General features: G+C 41.7%; 1 protein-coding gene across 3 annotated transcripts in view; it reads right to left on the bottom strand.

Annotated features, from left to right (window-relative positions):
- nbeaa (neurobeachin a) overlaps positions 1–20,574 on the bottom strand; it is an 828,675-nt gene that overhangs the window by 470,823 nt on the left and 337,278 nt on the right. For all 3 annotated transcript variants that reach the window (XM_059646713.1, XM_059646714.1, XM_059646715.1), the window contains one exon: positions 3,246–3,307. In XM_059646713.1, the coding sequence (XP_059502696.1) occupies positions 3,246–3,307 (62 nt within the window). The remainder of the gene's footprint in view (positions 1–3,245; positions 3,308–20,574) is intronic.

The following is a 20,574-nucleotide window of genomic DNA, read 5'->3' as shown; positions in this document are numbered from 1 at the left end:
TGATGCTCCAGGGAAAAGAGACCCAGGCTATTTAGCCTCTCCATGTAGCTCAAACCCTCAAATCCTGGCTAAATCCTTGTAAGTCTTTGTCAAATCCTTTCGAGTTTAACAGCATTATGCCTATTGCAGGGAGACCAAAACTGAATGCAGTATTCTACAAGTGATCTCACCAATGTTCTGTACAGCTGCGACATGACATCCCAATTCCTGTAAACAATGCACTGACCAATGAAGACAAGTGTGTCAAATGCCTTTTTCACTATTCTATCTACTTGTGAGTCCACTTTCAAGGCACTATACACCTGCACCAATGGGTCTCTTCATTCAACAATGCGCCTCAGAGTCATACCATTCACTGTATACGTCCTGCCCTGATTTGCCTTACCCAAGTTCAACACCTCACATTTATCTAAATTAAACTCTATCTGCATCCCTTGGCCTATTGGCCCATCTAATCAAGGATCCGTTGTATTCTGAGATAATCTTCTTCACTGTCCACAAAACCAACTTTGGTGTCATATGCAAACTTACTGACCATACCTCCTATGTTCATATCAACATCATTTATATAAACAACAAAAGCACTAGACCCAGCACCGATTCTTGTGGCACATCACTGGTCACAGGCCTCCAGTCTGAAAAGCAACCTTCCATCTGTCTCCCACCTTTAAGCCAATTTTGTATCCAACCGCCTAGCTCCCCCAGGATTCCATGTGATCTAATCTTGCTACCCATTCTACAATGCAGAATTTTGCCAAACACCTTGCTGAAGTTCATATAGACAATGTCTACTGTTCTGCCTTCATCAATCTTCCTTGTCACTTCTTCAAAAAACACAATCACGTTGGTCATAGAATACAGAGAATAGCAGTGGAAGGGTGCTATTAAGAATGGAGATCAATAGCTAGAAGTATTCCACAGGGATTAGTCATGGGACCTTTGTTGTTTGTAATATATGTAAATGATCTGGAGGAAAATGTAGGTGGATCTGATTAGTAAGTTTATCAATGACACAAAAATTGCCGGAATTGCAGATAGTAAAGGGGATTGTCAAAGGATACAGTGGGATATAGCTAGATTGTGGATTTGTGTAGAGAAATAGCAGAAGGAGTTTAATCTAGACAAATGTGAGATGGTGCATTTTGGAAGATCAAATTCAGATGCAAATTGTACAATAAATGGCAGGACCCATAGCAGCATTGGCAGACAAAGGGATCTGGGCATGTGGGTCCACAGATCCATGAAAGTAGCAACATTGGTGGATAAGGTGTTCAAGAAGGCATATAGCACGCTTACCTTCAGCAGCCAGGGCATCGAATATAAAGTTGCCAAGTTAAGTTATAGCTGTATAAAACTCTAGTTAGGCAACATTTGGGATACTGAATGTCGTTCTGGTCGCCACTATCATAAGGACGTAGGTGCTTAGGAGATGGTGAAGAGAAGGTTTACCAGAATATTACCAAGTCTGGGAGTTTTTAGTTATGAGGACAGGTTGGATAAATTGAATTGTTTTCACTAGAAGGATGTTTTTTGTTTTTTTCCAGTCATCCTGAATTCTCTCCACTTACATCCTTGCCCTTCACACTAACAGGAACATACTATGTGTTAACTCTCATTATCCCATTTTTCAGCACCTCCCATTTTCTAACAGTCCCTTTACCTGAAAATACCCTCTCCCAATCAGCATTTCAAAATTTCTGTCTAATACCATCAAAATTGGCCTTACTGCAATTTAGAACTTTAACTTTTAGATCAGGTCTATCCTTTTCCATAACTATTTAACACTGATAGAACTGGCCTCAGTGTGCTCCCCAAGGACACCTCAATCATTTGCCCTGCCTTATTTTCCAAGAGAAGGTCAAGTTTTGCTCCTGCTCTACGAGGTACACCCATATACTGAATAAGAAAATTTTCCCGTACACATTTAATAAATTCCTCCCAATCCGAACCCCTAACACTTTGGCAGTCCCAATCTATGTTTGCAAAGTTAAAATCTCCTACCATTACAACCCCATTATTCTTACAGATATCTGAGATCTCCTTCCATACTTGGTCCTCAATTTCCCATTGACTATTGAGGGGCCTATAGTACCATCCCAATAAGGTTATCACCCCTTTCTTATTTCTCAGTTCTACCTTGTACTTTCATTGGATGTTTGCCCAGTAAATCAGTATCCCTAACCAAAAATGTCACATCCCCTACTCTTTTGCCCCCCTTTTGCTTCTTTCTACAGCAGCTACAGCCTAGAATGTTAAGCTATCAGTCCTGTGCCTCCCTGAGCCATATTTCTGTAACAGCTAAGATATCCAAGTCCTATGTTCCCAGCCATGTCCTGAGTTCATCTGCCCTCTTTGTTAGGTGTCTTGCATTGAAATAAATGTAGTTTATCAATCTTCCCTCATTCTCTGCCTTGCTCTTGTCTAACCTGACTATTTAACATGTTCAAGATAACTAAGTGTGAAGCTGGATGAACACAGCAGGCCAAGCAGCATCTCAGGAGCACAAAAGCTGACATTTCGGGCCTACACCCTTCATCAGAGGCTCTGATGAAGCTCCACACCTTGTTATCTTGGATTCTCCAGCATCTGCAGTTCCCATTATCACTATTTAACATGTTCCTCTTCTCTAAAATACCAGCCTCAGACTTATCTCTTTTCTTACTATCTCTTTGGGTCCGAACTGCCAACTTACCAATTTAAAGCCTCCTGAGTAGCTCTAGAAAACCTCCTTGGCAGGTTTTTCGTCCCCTTCCGATTCAGGTGCAACCTGTCCTTATACAGGTCACTTCTAACCCAGAAGAGATCCCAATGGCCCAAAAACATGAATCTCTGTCCTCTGCACTAACTCCTTGGCCACACATTCATCTGCCCTAACCTCCTATTCCTACTCTCATGGCACCGAGAGTAATCCAGATATTACTACCCTCGAGGACCTACTTCTTAACCTTCAGCCTAATTTCCTATATTCTCTCTGCAGAACATCATCCCTTTCTCTTCCTAAGTCATTGGCACCAATGTGTACCTTCTGCTGGTTACTCGATCCTTTGGAGGATATTCTGCATTATCTGTGTGACACCCAAAATCTGTCCAACAATACATTTTGAATTTATCTTCTTCAAATTTCACTAATCTTAATGTTCTACTAATTCTCTATATCTATAGATCCTTGTGTTGATTAACAGTTTCCTTGTGTACACACAAGTTAAACAAAATAGTTTGGGAAATAATCCTTTGACGTCCCTTACCTGTGAACATAGCAACATAACCAGTTCTACGACAGAGGTACTAGACTTCATGCACACCAGGCCTGCAAAAGAGTACAAATACTTTTGTTTATAACAATATGTGATTCACTTGCAACAGATAGTAGATTCTAAAATTCAATCACTAGTCCAGCAGTATGCAAGATTACAGGGACTTAAAATCTAGGCAAAATTAAGAATTTACATATTAATGGACTATCTTGTGCATCTGAAAAACATGCCAGGATACCAAGATAAATGAATACAGAAGACAGAGCTTTATAAGAAATGTAGATAAAACTTACAAAGATGAGAAAAATTGGCATGAAAGTAAGTAATTAACAATTTTACACATTTATTCAAATTCCTTAAACATATTAGAGAAAGAAAAATGACAGTCCAGTCTGCACATAACTATAAGTCAATGAACTTAATGTCAATGATAGGAAAATACAGGCACTCAAAGGTGCAATAGAAATCGAAAAGGTAGAGTTTTTAAAGAAATGTAATTGAAGAGCATCTTGAAACTGAAAATATAATGTGTTTGCATAGATTCCACAAGAAATCATGCTTGATCAGCACAATTGAATTCCTTGATGCAATAACAGAGAAAAAAAGGCTGGCTTTTATGCAGAGATAACAAGGTGCAAAGCTGGATGAACATAGCAGGCCAAGCAGCATCAGAGGAGGAGGAAGGCTGATGTTTCGGGCCTAGACCCTTCTTCAGAAATGAGGGAGGGGAAGGGGGTTCTTAAATTATTACAGAGGGAGAGGCGAATAGAAAATGGGTACAGGAAAAGATAGGAGGAGAGGAGACAGACAGGTGCTTTAATACAGCAACTTTCATAACCTGTGGAAGGCTCATTGCCTATTAACCCTTAAAAATATTTTTGAAGTCTGTTATCTGTTGTAATGAAGGCAGTCAATCTGTAAATTTTTCAGATTTAAAACTTAAAAGTAGTACTGGTAGTCATAAAAGCCCATTTGATCTGCTGTATTTGCCTATCATAGCCTACGTGTGATCTATTTGTCATGTGACTGATTCCTAAACGGCACACTACTCATTTGAAAGGGCAATTATGACAAAAAGATGTAAGCCTTGTCAACAGCACCTACATTCTATGAAAGAATAAAGGAAAACACTGCAAGCTCCCAAAACAGCAATGTGTTAATGATCAGACCTTCTATCTTTGTGACATTGATTGAGGGATAAATATTGGCCACCTCACCACGAGAACTCACTCCATTTTTCTTCTTTGAAACAGACAGATTCTTGATGACCACAAGAAACATAAATGTTCTAGCTTGAACATTTCATCAGAGCAATGGCACTACTGACAGTACCGTAGTCTAGCAGTATTTCAACGGAGCATGCAACCTTCTAACTAAGATGTTATCACGTCATCAATGTTTGACATCAAGGTAGCTAATGTAATAATGTAGCTAATGTAATACAACAGGTATAATATGTTTGTAGTTCCAAAAGGCCTTTGATAAAGTAAAAACACAGTGGACTCAGGACATTTGGAGTAATAGACAATTAAAATACGAGATATTGAATTGGTTTATGACTCAAGACAGAGTACAGTGGTTACAGTGGTTAAGTTGATAACTACTTAGATTTACAAATACTATTCCACAAGGATGGATGCATTGTTGTTCACCAATGATGTTGACAATTTTGATGTAAGAACTGGAAACACAATTTCAAAATTTGTGGATAACACTAAGCTGTAAAGTTCAAATAGTACAAAGGAAGTGCTTGATAGAATAGAGGAAGACATAAGAAAACCTTAGGATTTTTTTTTGCCAGGATCATTGGATTTCTGACATCATTACCGTCTTCAGGCAACATTTTATGCCAAACCCTAGCAAAACTAGAGTCAATGGAAATCAAAGGGTAGATTCTCCACTGGCTGGAACCATAGCTAGTACACAGGAAAACAAGTGTAGTTGTTGGGAATCAATCAATTCAGCCCCACGTATCTACTGCAAGAGTCCCTTAAGGCAGCATCTTGGGGCCAGCCATTTTCAGCTGCTTCCCTTGATTACAAAGTCAGAAATGGAAATGATCACTGTTTGTTACACAATGTTTAGTACCAATGGAACTGGTACTGAAGTAGTCCACGTCTATCCACAGCAAGAGTTGGACAGCTTGGGATAATAAGTGGCTAACAATATTCACGTTGCCCAAGTGCTCAGCAATGACCACCGACAGCCAGATAGAATCTAACCATTGGCTTTTGACGTTCATGGTATTAAAATTACTGAATGCCACTCTATCAATGTCCTGGAACTACCACTGACCAGAAACTAAACTGGAAACATCTAAATACTGAGGCTACAAGAACAGGTCAGAGGCTGGAAATTCTGCAGCGAGTAATTTATCTCTAGTTTTTCTAATTCCTGCTAATATGTACAAGACACAAGGCAGGAGTGTAGTTAAATATTTTTCACTTGCCTGCAAGACTCCAGCTCCAACAACACTCAAGAAACTTAGCATTACCCAGGATAAAGCATTTCAGCTAACTGGCATCCCAAATTCAGCATTCACTCTCTTCATTACTGACATACAGTGACAGCAATGTGCGCCATCGTCAAGATTCACTGTAACAACTTACCAAGGCTCCTCTGAAAGCACCTTCAAAAACGACCCAGAAGGACAAAGGCAGCAGATGTATGGGAACACCACCACCACTTATCCTGACTGGATATATATCACATTACTTCATTGTTGTTTGTTCAAAGTTCTGGAATTCCCTCCTCAACAGCATTATAGGTCTAACAAACAGACTGCAGCAATTCAAAATGTAGCTCACCAGCACCTTCTCTCTAGGGCAATTATGCACAGGTAATAAATGCTGCATGGCTAGCGATGTGCACATCCCATGAATGAATAAAAAATATAGAATGTGTATCTTACAAATTAAATACAGCATAGTCATTTTCTACATTTAAGTAGGAAAAATAAGATGGCCATACAGTTCTCGGAAAATATCGACAGAATATAAATCAGTGAATACCTATCACTTGCAACACAGATTTAGATGTATCCAACATTTGATGCAATTCAGCAACACTTCCTGGATAATTCGAAATAAACAATAATGGCAACATAGCTTCCAATAAATACTGGTGAGCCTAAGTATATTAACTCTGCATGATGAGCAATAATGACTGTCTGTTTCTCTCTCTCTGATTCTTGCAGGGTAACCTGTTCGAAAGATTCACAAATGTCTTAAGTATGCCCTGTATCATGGCCTGTTCTCTTCTCAGAGTTCATTGGCATGGCAATATAAATCACATGCCCATGTATCCAGAGAGAAATAGTGATTAATTGTCTTCTGAATCCCAACTCCATTCCAACTTGGTATTCAAAAGGCAATTTAAAGAATAACTGTTTACAAAACAACTCTGTCTGAGAGTTGGAGATTAATAGTCTATAGAAAATCAGCACAAAGGTTCTTCCTATTCTCTATAGTTATGAGCACCTAGCACAATTTCCCCAGCAAAACAATTGGGAAGGCAATGGCTTAGGGGTATTATTGCTGGACTATTAATCCAAAGACCCAGATAATGTTCTGGGGACCAGTGTTCAAATCCCACCAGACAGCGTAATGTGAATTCAGTAAAATGTCTGGAATTAAGAATCTAATGATAACCATGAATCGATTGTCGGGGAAAACCCATCTGGTTCACTAATGTTCTTTAGGGAAGGGAATTTGACATCCTTACCTGATCAGGCCGACATGCGATTCCAGACCAACAGCAATGTGGTTGGCTCTTAACTGCCTTGTGGGCAATTAGGATGGACAATAAATGCTGAGATAATGGGAAATGCAGATGCTGGAGAATCCAAGTTAATAAAATGTGAGGCTGGATGAACACAGCAGGCCAAGCAGCATCTCAGGAGCACAAAAGCTGACGTTTCGGGCCTAGACCCTTCATCAGAGAGGGGGATGGGGTGAGGGTTCTGGAATAAATAGGGAGAGAGGGGGAGGCGGACCGAAGATGGAGAGAAAAGAAGATAGGTGGAGAGAGTATAGGTGGGGAGGTAGGGAGGGGATAGGTCAGTCCAGGGAAGACGGACAGGTCAAGGAGGTGGGATGAGGTTAGTAGGTAGATGGGGGTGAGGCTTGGGGTGGGAGGAAGGGATGGGTGAGAGGAAGAACAGGTTAGGGAGGCAGAGACAGATTGGACTGGTTTTGGGATGCAGTGGGTGGAGGGGAAGAGCTGGGCTGGTTGTGTGGTGCAGTGGGGGGAGGGGACGAACTGGGCTGGTTTCGGAATGCAGTTGGGGAGGGGGAGATTTTGAAACTGGTGAAGTCCACATTGATACCATTAGGCTGCAGGGTTCCCAGGCAGAATATGAGTTGCTGTTCCTGCAACCTTCGGGTGGCATCATTGTGGCAGTGCAGGAGGCCCATGATGGACATGTCATCTAAAGAATGGGAGGGGGAGTGGAAATGGTTTGCGACTGGGAGGTGCAGTAGTTTGTTGCGAACTGAGCGGAGGTGTTCTGCAAAGCGGTCTCCAAGCCTCCGCTTGGTTTCCCCAATATAGAAGCAGCCACACCGGGTACAGTGGATACAGTATACCACATTGGCAGATGTGCAGGTGAACCTCTGCTTAATGTGGAATGTCATCTTGGGGCCTGGGATAGGGGTGAGGGGGGAGGTGTGGGGGCAAGTGTAGCATTTCCTGCGGTTGCAGGGGAAGGTGCCGGGTGTGGTGGGGTTGGAGGGCAGTGTGGAGCGAACAAGGGAGTCACGGAGAGAGTGGTCTCTCCGGAAAGCAGACAGGGGTGGGGATGGGAAAATGTCTTGGGTGGTGGGGTCGGATTGTAGATGGCGGAAGTGTCGGAGGATGATGCGTTGTATCCGGAGGTTGGTGGGGTGGTGTGTGAGAACGAGGGGGATCCTCTTTGGGCGGTTGTGGCGGGGGCGGGGTGTGAGGGATGTGTTGCGGGAAATACGGGAGACGTGGTCAAGGGCGTTCTCGATCATTGTGGGGGGAAAGTTGCGGTCCTTGAAGAACTTGGGCATCTGGGATGTGCAGGAGTGGAATGTCTTATCGTGGGAGCAGATGCGGTGGAGCTGGAGGAATTGGGAATAGGGGATGGAATTTTTGCAGGAGGGTGGGTGGGAGGAGGTGTATTCTAGGTATCTGTGGGAGTCGGTGGGCTTGAAATGGACATCAGTTACAAGCTGGTTGCCTGAGATGGAGACTGAGAGATCCAGGAAGGTGAGGGATGTGCTGGAGATGGCCCAGGTGAACTTGAGGTTGGGGTGGAAGGTGTTGGTGAAGCGGATGAGCTGTTCGAGCTCCTCTGAGGAGCAAGAGGCGGCGCCGATACAGTCATCAATGTACCGGAGGAAGAGGTGGGGTTTGGGGCTTGTGTAGGTGCGGAAGAGGGACTGTTCCATGTAACCTACAAAGAGGCAGGCATAGCTGGGGCCCATGCGGGTGGCCATGGCCACCCCCTTAGTCTGTAGGAAGTGGGATGAGTCAAAAGAGAAGTTGTTGAGGGCGAGGACGAGTTCGGCTAGGCGGATGAGGGTGTCAGTGGATGGGGACTGGTCGGGCCTGCGGGACAGGAAGAAGCAGACGGCCTTGAGGCCATCTGCATGCGGAATGCAGGTGTATAGGGACTGGACGTCCATGGTGAAGATGAGGTATTGGGGGCCAGGGAATTGGAAGTCCTGGACGAACTGGAGGGCGTGGGTGGTGTCACGGACGTAGGTAGGGAGTTCCTGGACCAAAGGGGAGAAAATGGAGTCCAGATAGGTGGAGATGAGTTCGGTGGGGCAGCAGCAGGCTGAGACGATGGGTCGACCAGGGCAGGCAGGTTTGTGGATTTTGGGAATGAGATAGAAACGGGCCGTGCGGGGTTGGGGAACAATGAGGTTGGAGGCTGTGGGTGGGAGGTCCTCTGAGGTGATGAGGTCATGAATGGTGTTAGAGATGATGGTTTGGTGCTCGGGTGTAGGGTCATGATCGAGGGGGCGGTAGCAGGTGGTGTCGGAGAGTTGGCGTCTGGCCTCGGCGATGTAGAGGTCAGTGCGCCATACTACCACTGCGCCACCCTTGTCTGCGGGTTTGATGGTGAAGTTGGGGTTGGAGCGGAGGGAGCGGAGGGCTGCCCGTTCTGCAGGGGAGAGGTTGGAGTGGGTGAGAGGGGTGGAGAGGTTGAGGCAGAACAATAAATGCTGCTTGGTCAGCGATGCCCTCATCCCATGAATGAATAAGAAATAAAAACTTGGGCTCACAATGTTCACACAGTGACCAGGCCACTCTGGCTTCTTGTTTAACAAAATTTGGAGTAGGTCACATGACCCTATTCATAACTCCATTTTATCTCAGAATGGACAGATAGAACCAAACTATAACAAACTTGTAAACTTCCCATTTCTAACACTCATTTGATTCTTTGCAATAAAAGTATGGAATACGTAATCTAAAGCAAGAGAAAACACAAACCTAAAAAAATTTATATTAGTGGAACCTGCATCATGGAACCCTTTTCAGTACTCCAATGGGTATTTAATTTTAAATGCCACTGCACGGAAGTGTTCAAATTCCCATGGGCTTGGATTCATCTGTACTACACACTATAAAACACGGTTAACGGAAATTTCGAGTAAGTCCACTTCAGTGTGAATTTTACCAAGTCGGTTTTCCACAGCTTACAAGACAGAAGGAAAATACATCTATGCCAAACTTTGTACTAAGTAGATTTGTTGAAATGAGAAGCACAAACTCTATTTGCATACAACAGGTTAATTTCTTTTCCATAATGAAAGCTAATACAAGTCATTACTAATCATACTCTGTATCCTCTCAGTAAACCAAATTCTCTTAAAATATAGAAACAAGGTCTGGAATGATCTCTTAACAACTATTTTAAGTTTTCCTTTCACAGCAATGTTATTTTTGTATAATTATTGAATGCAGACAGTATTCATCAAGATTATATCATATAGCATGAAGCAGGTATAGTTTAACGCTACATGCGATATATGAACCAAAAATCATGTTGCAACCTGTCTTTTTAAAAATATATATATTTTCCAGTGCTTTCTGCCAAATGTTTGAGAAAACTATTCTCATTTGAACAACTAAGAAATACAGATTTTGTTGCAAAACTCAAAAACTAAATACTTCTATAATTGGCCATGGTGAGTAGTTTATTTACATCAGTGATTTTTCAATATATAATTACAGTGCTGGACAAATGTCTAAGGGCTACAACTGAGGGATACAGAAGACAAAGTGCATGACCCTTCTACTCAGCAATATAATAGATAGACGGTAATTACTTCTAAATGGTCCACATTGGCAAAGGGCTATTTTGCAGCTGGTGCCCAATGTCTTTCCTAGTTTTGTGCAATAGAATATGATAATTAACTGTTGAATCCACTTTTTGAGATAAACTTTGTAGAATATTGCTAGGCAAATCAATTAGAAAATTAATAACATATTTATGGTAGCCTTTGTCCTGCAAAATTAAAAAATCTGTATTCAGAGTATGATTTTGGTACAATTAAAGAAACTAGAATGCTGTAATGATCAGTTATTATGAATACACAATTAGACTAAAACATCTTGATATGGCACTTCAATAAATTTCAATTGAAAAAAGATTGTGCATTGCTTGTATTCACTTGTTAATCAATGTTAATTTGCTGAGACAGGAAATAGCATAAAGTTATTTTTAAAACTTGAATTTAATTAGATATTTTAGGATATAAAGCAACAGAATTTTTCACTTGAGAATGATGATACTACTTGAACTTTTTATGTCTCTAATTTTTAAGAATTAAAATAGCCTTGTAGATCAAAAAGAAATTTACATATCATGCATGTAAGTGAAATCTAATCTAGTTCAGATCTCTAACCATTTTTCATCCTGACCTCCATACCAGTGAAACTCGGGTTGTCCAACATACAACCCTTGGGTCAAAATCTGGACCGCCATGCATCTCTTTCGAGATCATGCAGCCACAGTTCAAACTACAGCTAAACAGGTGTAAAAGATTCTGCATGATTTGCACCTCCAATCACAGGCTGATTCTCTCTGACTTTTGTTGCTGATAGATTTGCCAGGGAGTAGATCAGTAGCAAAAAAGAGGTTGAAGCAGGCTGGAATTGTAGAAGCGGTGAACAGTGCAAACATAGGTTACTTCATTCAGCCAAGGCATTAACACTGGAGCCATGGCCATGAATCCAAGGAGTGGAGGGGTGGCGGGAGATGGGCTGTTAGTGACCTAGTAGCCTAGTGGTAGTATCGCTGGACTGTTAATCCAAAGGCCCAGGTAATGTTCCGGGAACCCGGGTTCAAGTCCCACTATGGGAAACAATGGAATTTGAATTCCATAAATGTCTGGAATTAAAGAATCTAATGATGGCCATGGATCTATTGCTGATTGTCAGAAAACCCACGTGATTCACTGATGTCTTTTAGGGAAGGAAGCTGCCATTCTTACTTGGTCTGGGCCTACATGTGACTCCAGACCCACAGCAATGTGGTTGACTCTTAACTACCCTCTGGGCAAATAGTAATGGACAATAAATGCTGTCCTAACCAGCAACACCCTCATCCCACGAATGAATTTAAAAAAAACCTGTTAACCAGCAGCTTAGGCACCAGGGATAGGACCGCAATTATGAAGGAGTAGACAGGGAAGCCACATGGAGAAGCCACTGCAACAATAGCACACACCAGCCAACTGATTCAGCTGATTTTTTTTTTAGACAAGTTGGAGTGAAGAAGCACATCTTGGCATCTTCGCAGTCATCCTGAATTTTCCTCATTTGCAACACATCCATCATCTCAGGTCCAGGGGAGCAAAAGAGTGCAAATGTATGACAGAGAAAATAACAGTGCACAAGAGAAACGAGTGAGAGACTGGCAGACAAGAGAGAGAGAGAGAGAGAGAGAGAGAGAGAGAGAGAGAGAGAGAGAGAGAGAGAGAGGGAGACGTCACAGGCATAGGATGCAGAAGAGAGGGACTGAGATTGCAGGGGAGAGAGAGAGAGCCAGGGAATGCAGGAGAGTGCAGGAGATACACAGAGGGCCAGTGGTGGTCGTGGTAGTGGAAGTGGAGGTGGAGGTGGTGGTGGTAGGGGGAGGGGGGGTGGTGGGGAGAGATGGGGTGCATCCAGGAGTGCATCAGAGAGAAACAGAGACAAACAGTGTATGGGGTAGAGTGCAAAAGGGCGAGCATGAAAGATAGAATACGAGACAGACTGGAATAACAGCTGTTTGCCATCAGAACATCCAGATCATTAAATGGAGTTTAAAATACAATCATTGCTTTGACCTGGATTTGATTTTGCCCTGCAAGTTGTCTATTCTTTGGTTCCTTGATAGCTTAGGATTTCAAAGTTAGTTCAAATTTGTTACATATAGTGCATTATAAATGAAAATATTGGTCCATGCATTTCTGTAAGATTTTCCTCATCTGCTGTAATTTCAATAGAAAATTGGGGCAAATACACAGAAACATTTCACTTTTCCGACAGTTCCAAAGCGCTGGAAAAGCCCAGCACACTAATGGAAAAAAAATTACTGTGTATTTGATTTGCAAACAAGGGCTCTGATAATTTCCCACAATTACCGGTCAGAGCTTCTGATCAGCAGCGACAGTGTGAACAGAAAGTGCATGCCAGAATCTAAAAAGCAGATCTGCAAATGTAGTATTATTCTCCTAAAGTGGCAATAAAAATAAAAAACGTCTAACAAGTGTGCCATAAAGTAGATGTCCAATACAACTTTGATCCACAATTTTACTGTATTACTTATGCAGTTAGTGGGCATACTCAGAAATCTTAAAAAGAAGTATTTCAGTACTTGGTGCCTATTTGGAGTTAATATACTGACAATTAAAATTGACTGAAGACATTAAGCAATTTTATGTTTCCAATCTTAATTCTCCCAATTATAATTCATAAAACATAACCTCACCATCCTATCAGCTGATATCCTATCAGCTGTTACAACAGAAGCAAAATGTTGCAGATGCTGACGACCTAAAATTAAAAGAGAATGATGGAGAAATTCAAAGTTTGATAGCATCCCTATAGATAGAAACAGAGTTTCACTGCCACTTCTGTACACCTTGAGGAACTCCATTGTTGATGTCACATTTGTGATTATCAAATTGCACAAGACTAGAGGAAACGCACCAACACATAAACAGCATCCTCACCAGAATAAAATTCACCAAAGAAGAAGAGAACAAAAACCAACTACCTTTTCAAGACATAACAGTAGAATGTAAGAACAACAGGGAACTCCAGACTCAAGTATACAGAAAGATCACACATACTGACCAGAGACTTGATTACACTAGCAACCACCCTGACACCCATAAATGCAGCCGCATCAGGACATTATTCAAATGAACCACAACATACTGCAGCGACCTGGAATTGCACAAAGCAGAATTGAAGAATTTATACAGAATTTTTAAAAGGAATGGACACCCAAAAAGCACAAACCGTTGTTACCTCCGCAACAGGCCACAACAAGAAGACACAACATGGTCAGGCACACTAGTCACCCTACTGTGCGTCAGAGACAGGTCAGAGACGGCCACAAGGTATCAGGGTAGCTCACAAACCAACAATCACCCTGTGACATCTACAGACAAATGTAAAGGATCCCACACCCACAACCAATAAAACTAATATAATATTCAAAATACCATCCAAGGACTGTGTGAAACATTATAGGCCAAACTAGAAGAAAACTGACAGTAAGGATATGTTAACACCAACTAGCCACCAAGTGACATGACCAATTCTCACTGGTCTCAGTATCTACAGACAAAGAAGGACACGAATTTGACTGGTACAACACATCCATAATAGCACAAGCCAAACAGAGACCTGCCAGGGATTTCCTGGAAATTTAAACTTCATCTTTGGTTGGAGTCATACGTGGCATGTGGGAAGTTAGAGGTCAGTCATCTCAGTTTCAGGACATCTTGGCAAGAATTCCTCAGGGAATTGTTCTCAGCCCAACCATTTTCAAATGTTTGCTCACTGGCCTTCTGTCCATCATAAGGTCAGAAGTGAGAATACTCACTGACGATTGTACAATATACAGCACCATTCGCAACTCCTCAGATACACTCAGATACTGTTCAAATGCAACAAGATCTGGACAATATCAGGTTTGAGTTGACAAGTGGTAAGTAACATTCACAGCCACAAATGCCATGCAGTGACTATCTCCAATAAAGGACAACCTAATCATTCCCCCTTCACATTCAATAGTTTAACCATCACTGAATCCCCCACTATCAACATCCTGGATGTTACCAATGACCAGAAACTCAACTGGGCTCACCACATAAGTGAGTGGCTACAACAGCAGGCCAGAGGCTATGAATACTAAGGTGAGTAACTCACAACCTGACTCCCCAAAGAATGTGCACCATCTACAATTCAGGAGTATGATGGAATACTCCCCAGTTGCCTGGATGGATGCAGCTTCAACATCACTCAAAAATCTTGTCACCATGTCGGACAAAATAGGCCACTTGATTGACACCACTTTCACAAGCATCCCATTCCCTCCACTACTGACACGCAGTAGCAGCAGTGTGCATTATGTCCAAGATGTACTGCAGAAATTCACCACAGATCCTCAGACAGCACCTTCCAAACCCAAGACCACTTCCATCCAGAGGGACAAGAGTAGTAGGTACATGGCAACACCACCACCTGCAAATTCCACTCCAAACCACTCACCATCATGATTTGGAAATACATTGCTGTTCCTTCATGGTAACTGGATCAAAATCCTGGAATTCTTTCCCTTAGGGCATTGTCATTTAACTTAAAGAACTTGGACTGCAGTGGTTCAAGATAGCAGTTCACCACTAACTTCTCAAGGGCAGCTGGGGATGGGAAATAAATGCTGGCCAACCAGTGATGCCTGCGACCCATGAGTGAATAAAAAGAACCCTCTGAAAGTCTAACAGTCATTTCAGTTCAAGGGGCAATTAGGGATCGGCAACACATGCTGGCTTTGCCAGTCTTGTTCACATCTCATGAAGGAATAAATAGAAACAAAATTCACCAACGTTACTGCAAGGTCAAACGCAAGACTCAGTGATAACATGCCTCTTAGAACACTCACTCATTTTTTTTAGTCCAGATCCAGATCACTTCACCAGTGGTTGGCATTCACTTTTTGAATCTTACATCATCCATGACTTGTTGCCTTCCACTGGTGGATTAGGTTGGATGTCATCTAGAAGTTATTCCCTTTGATCTACAGCTCAGGTTCATATTTAGGAACATAAATCTGGACGAGTAGCAAGACACAGTAAAATAACTAAGCAACAAGTGAATAAGAAAACAAATTGTTCTGGGAGGGATAAGAAAGAAAAATTGAGTATGCAGCGAAATAATGAATGAAAGACAGTGTAAAATATCATTACAGCAAATGGAGGGGCACAAAATCGGATTCCAATTTAGTTGGCACATTTGATGAGGTTTGTAAACAAAAAACAAATTTTTGCTGTATTAAATGCAGTTCTTGTTGACACTGCACACAAAATTATCTTTAAAGGTTGCAATTGCTACCAAAATGCAAACAATTAAAGGCAAGAACAAATGTATTGAAAAACAAAGAAAGAAAACCTTGAAAGAATAAAGTGAAGTAGCACATTTCAACAATATATGTGATGGGCAGAGAATTCAAGAGCAAGAATCAAACAGGAACAAAATGCAAAATCAAGCGAACAGGACCAAAAATGGGAACTGACTATCTACATTTATTCAGGGTTTAGGAAGGACAGACAGAAAGGAAAAGGAGGTGGGGAAGCATTACAGGTTAAAAAGGAAATTGATGCAATAGTGAGGAAGGATATTAACTTGCGTGAAGTGGAATCTGCATTAGTAGAGCAGAGAAACAAGGGAAAGGAAATGTTCATGGGAGTTGTATACAGACCTCCAGCTTAGTGTTCATGTTGGGGGAAGATATTTAGCAGAAAATTTGATGTACGAGTAATAAAGGTACTATTGTAATTATAGGTGACTTTAATCTACACATAGATTAGTCAAATCAATGCTGTAGAGGAGGAATTCCTGGAATGTGTACAGGATGGTTTCTGGATCAACACATTGAGGGATCAGTGAGAGAACAAGCCATCTTAAACTGGGTATTATGTAGTAAGCAAGGAATAATTGACAATCTAGCTGTGCAAAGCGGCCTGGGCAAAGGTAGACCATTATATGATAGAATCCTTAATTAAAATAAGAGTGTCATCGTTGACTGTAAGACTACAGTCCTGAATCTATATAAGGGAAACAACAGCGGTATGAAATGAACTGGCTATGATAAATTTGAGAACACCACTGAAAGGGTTGACAAGGTATAGGTAATGGCAAACATTTAAAAAGTGTATGGAAGAACTACAACCATTATTGTAGAATGAAGGGGGATCTCATAGAAACAAATTACTCCCGATGACCAGGGAATCCAGAACCAGGGGTCAGTTTAAGGATATGGGATAGGCCATTTTGGACCAAGATGAAAAGAAATGTCTTCACTCAGAATGGTGAGTCTGTAGAATTTTCTGCCATAGAAAGCAGATGAGACCAAAACACTAAAGGTTTTCACACATGAGTTATACTTAGTTTGTAAGGCTAAAAGGATCAAAGGGTACAGGGAGAAAATAGGGACATGGTACTGATTTGGATAATCAGCCATGGTGGAGCAGGTTTGAAGGGCCGAATGGCCTACTCCTGCTACAATGTTCTATGTTTCTGCTTCTTTGGGAAATTTTGGATAAGTGGAGCAGGGTTCTTGCTCAGGACTCTTCAGTGGTTGCTTTAGCAGTCAAGAAATAACAAGTTATTTTTAAACTAGCTCATTTTTTAAAAACAGGATTAATCCTCCAACTTCACAACATCAAGATGATCTCCCAACTCGGCTGTCCATACTAATCCTCCTTCTGGGGCATTATAGGCAAGGCAAGTAGGCTGATTTAAGGTATGTTCAATGCCTGTGGAGGCATACAATTGAGCTGAGGCTTACTCATAAAACATTAATAAACCCAAGGTCAAAATTTCCATGCAGCGTATTGTTGTACAAAGTTTTCCTTTCTAATTACCTGTTGCTTAATATTAATGTTTGCATATATGTTCATTTTAAATCAACACACAGAGGGCACATTATGACAGCCTGTGGGATGGGAGTTATGTTCCACAAGTAGCTGATGTTATTATTCATGATTGATGTTGCAACTGAATAATAACTAGCATCATGAGTGAAAAATAATTTATAACCTCTAGATCTCTAAAATGTATTGCTTTCAATCATACATTAAAAATTAATAAGATAAAGTGGTTCTTTAATGTTGGCATTAATGGGGTACTGCATTTCTTTGTACTTGAAAGTATAGATAGAAATATAATAAACTGTCTCCAAATCAGCTATAAAAATATACAATCCCGAAGTCTGTTCACAGAAGGATCACAGAAGGAAAATAGATCTGCTTTAAAGGTATCTGAACACTCCATGAGAACGGCATCTCTGTAGCAAAGTTTTGCTTTAGATACTTTAAGTCTTGCTTTTGCCCCTATCACATCATTCAAGAGATTCTAACCAAGTCATAGATTTTAGGTGGAATCTTACAGCTTTCAGAATGAGATGGTTTCAGCAAGATGTGTGGCCGAATCATTTGACAAGTGCGGTGAGGCCCATCTCAACATCAACATCACTCCTATTCATCTTTTATGCTTTACACAAGCAAAGTTGCAGAAGTTGTGTTAAGTGGTGGCAAGGTGCCAACCTGATGTTCATAACTGCTTGTAAAACACCTTGTTGACATAACATGTTATCTTACCAAATTTGCCAAATACTCTAGACAATTGGGTATAAGCTTAGAAGGTGCCGCCAAAGGATCCTTGGCAAATTTCTACAGCACAACTTGTAGATAGCACACATTTGTTGCTGCTGAGCATGGTGGTAAAGTTACTGAATGTTTGCAGATGTAGTTCCAGTCATGTAGGCTGCTTTGTCCTGGATGGTGTCAAGCTTCATGAATGTTGCTGGAGCTACAATCTTAACGGGCAAGTTGGGAGCATTCTCAGACCTAGGACTATCACAAAATTTGGGGGTGTTATGTATATAGTTGGGGTGCTGTCCCTTTAAGAGAGTTGGTCAGATGACTCGCAAGGCACTGAGCCAGGGGCTGAGTCTAGGTAGAGCCAGCTGTGGAGGTGTGAGCATCTAAAATAAAGTGCTCCAGTTCAGAGTTTTACAAGTGCCTCCCTCGACTATGGCTCGCAGCAAATTACAAACTAAACAACTGGTGATGAGTGTGGATTTCATCCACAAACTGTGTGCAAATGCCATTTTTCTTTTATCCAGAGGAGATGTCACCAGGACTTGGGACATTTCAGTGTTGGATTAAGGCCATAATGTCAAAGGAAGCAGATCAGACAGGACTCAGACCTCAAATGCACTAGTAAAGAAGGTACTCATCAGGGATCGGGCCAATACCAGCTGTTGCAAGTGAACTCAGGGCAAGACCTAAAGAATAGAATATGCACTGGTAGCTATTGGAATCATGATGGAGGCAGTCACAGAGTGATTGAGTTATACAGCACAAAAACAGACCTTTTAATCCAACTAGTCTGCGCCATCCCAATCAGACCTAGTACCAAGTACCAGCATTTGGTCCACATCCCTCCGAACCATTCCTATTCATATGCTCATCCAGATTATTTTTAAATGTTGTAATTGTCTAATCTCCACCACTTCCTCTCACAGCTCATTCCGTACATGCACCCATTATAAAACTTTCAAGTCAAGGCAACATCCTTGTAACTCTTTTCTGCACTGTTAGTGACCGTAACAAGGTCAGCCAGGAGGTGGACCTCACTGAGTAAAAGTTCCCTGATTAGGGCTGTTAATTTGGTCCAATCAGGGAGTCCTGGCTGATACAAAAGAACAGGAATGTCACACATCCTGTTCACTCTGAAAACTGGCTATGTGAAAGCTGGATCAATGTCAAAGACACTCTATGTGTAAATAAAGGTTGGCTTGCTGACTGGATACAGGCCTCTGGGGAATTATTTCAGCAGCAATGACAGAACAGAATGCTCTGAAGAAATTTGCTTGCAACAATTGTCTTTGAGTTGCAGTATGCATTTCTGGCCTAATGCTGTTATTTGGAAAGATTGACTTGTTTGGTCCTGCCGTCGAAGACTGAGCCCAGTCTTGGGAAAGAATGCATTACTTTCTTCGGGCAAATGACATTGGGGCATATCAAAAGAAATGAGTGATTCCTCTGCTTGTGGATCCACAGGTTTTTCTGTTATTAGAAGTCTAATTTTCCCTGAGGGACCAGATTCTAAAACCTTTCAAAGTTTAGTTAAGGCATATTACGATATCAAGCATCCTCTAATTCTGAGTCACTATCGATTTAATTCCACAATTCGAGAACTAGACAAATCCATATCAATAGTTTTGACTAGGTCAAGATGACTGGCAGAGGCATGTGACAACTGGCTGAACCCTTAATGAGTTGCTGAGAAACCATTTAATATGTGGGATTAATGATGTAGCCACGCAAAAGTGCCGAATAGCTGAATCCCAGCTGGACTTCAAACAGGAAATATAACTAGCTTTATCATTGGAAACTGTGGCAAGTGGAGCAAGTGAGCTTTAGGATATTCCAATGGAAGTGGACACACTCACCAGGCCATGTATGCCGGAACATCACTTCAATGAAGGCAATTGCATTGCATCAGTCAGGACAAATCCAAAACAGGGGTACAGAGGTAGTAGGAACTGCCGATGCTGGAGAGTCTGAGATAACACGGTGTGGAGCTGGATGAACACAGCAGGCCAAGCAGCAGCAGAGGAGCAGGAAAGTTTGACGTTTTGGGTCGGGACCTTTTCTGAAGAGGGTCAAATTTTCATGCTCCACTGATGTTGCTTGGCCTGCTGTGTTCATCCAGCTTCACAAAGTGTTATCTCAGAACAGGGGTACACTAGGTCAGCCTGTAGCAAAACTCCAAAATAGAATCAAGCCTCAGCCAAACAGTTAAAATTTTCTTCAGGGTCCGGCTCAACAAGTCATTTTTAGTTGTTGCTGGTATGCGGACTTGAGACAGCAAGAGTGTCCCGCTGGACCTATATTGAGAAGGAGAACTTATAGGCTGGTATCCAGGAGTGTGCACTCCCTAGAAAGTCCACCTACATCTGGTTTGGAACAGTTAAATTATGTAGCAACATCCAAATCAGAATCAACAAAAATAAACATCTGGTTAAATAGTCATTCGATTCTAATGGAGCTCAATG

This window comes from Stegostoma tigrinum, chromosome 6 (assembly GCF_030684315.1).
Source record: "Stegostoma tigrinum isolate sSteTig4 chromosome 6, sSteTig4.hap1, whole genome shotgun sequence".
In the NCBI taxonomy this organism is placed as follows: Eukaryota; Metazoa; Chordata; class Chondrichthyes; order Orectolobiformes; family Stegostomatidae; genus Stegostoma; species Stegostoma tigrinum.
This window is presented reverse-complemented; position numbering and strand designations above follow the sequence as displayed.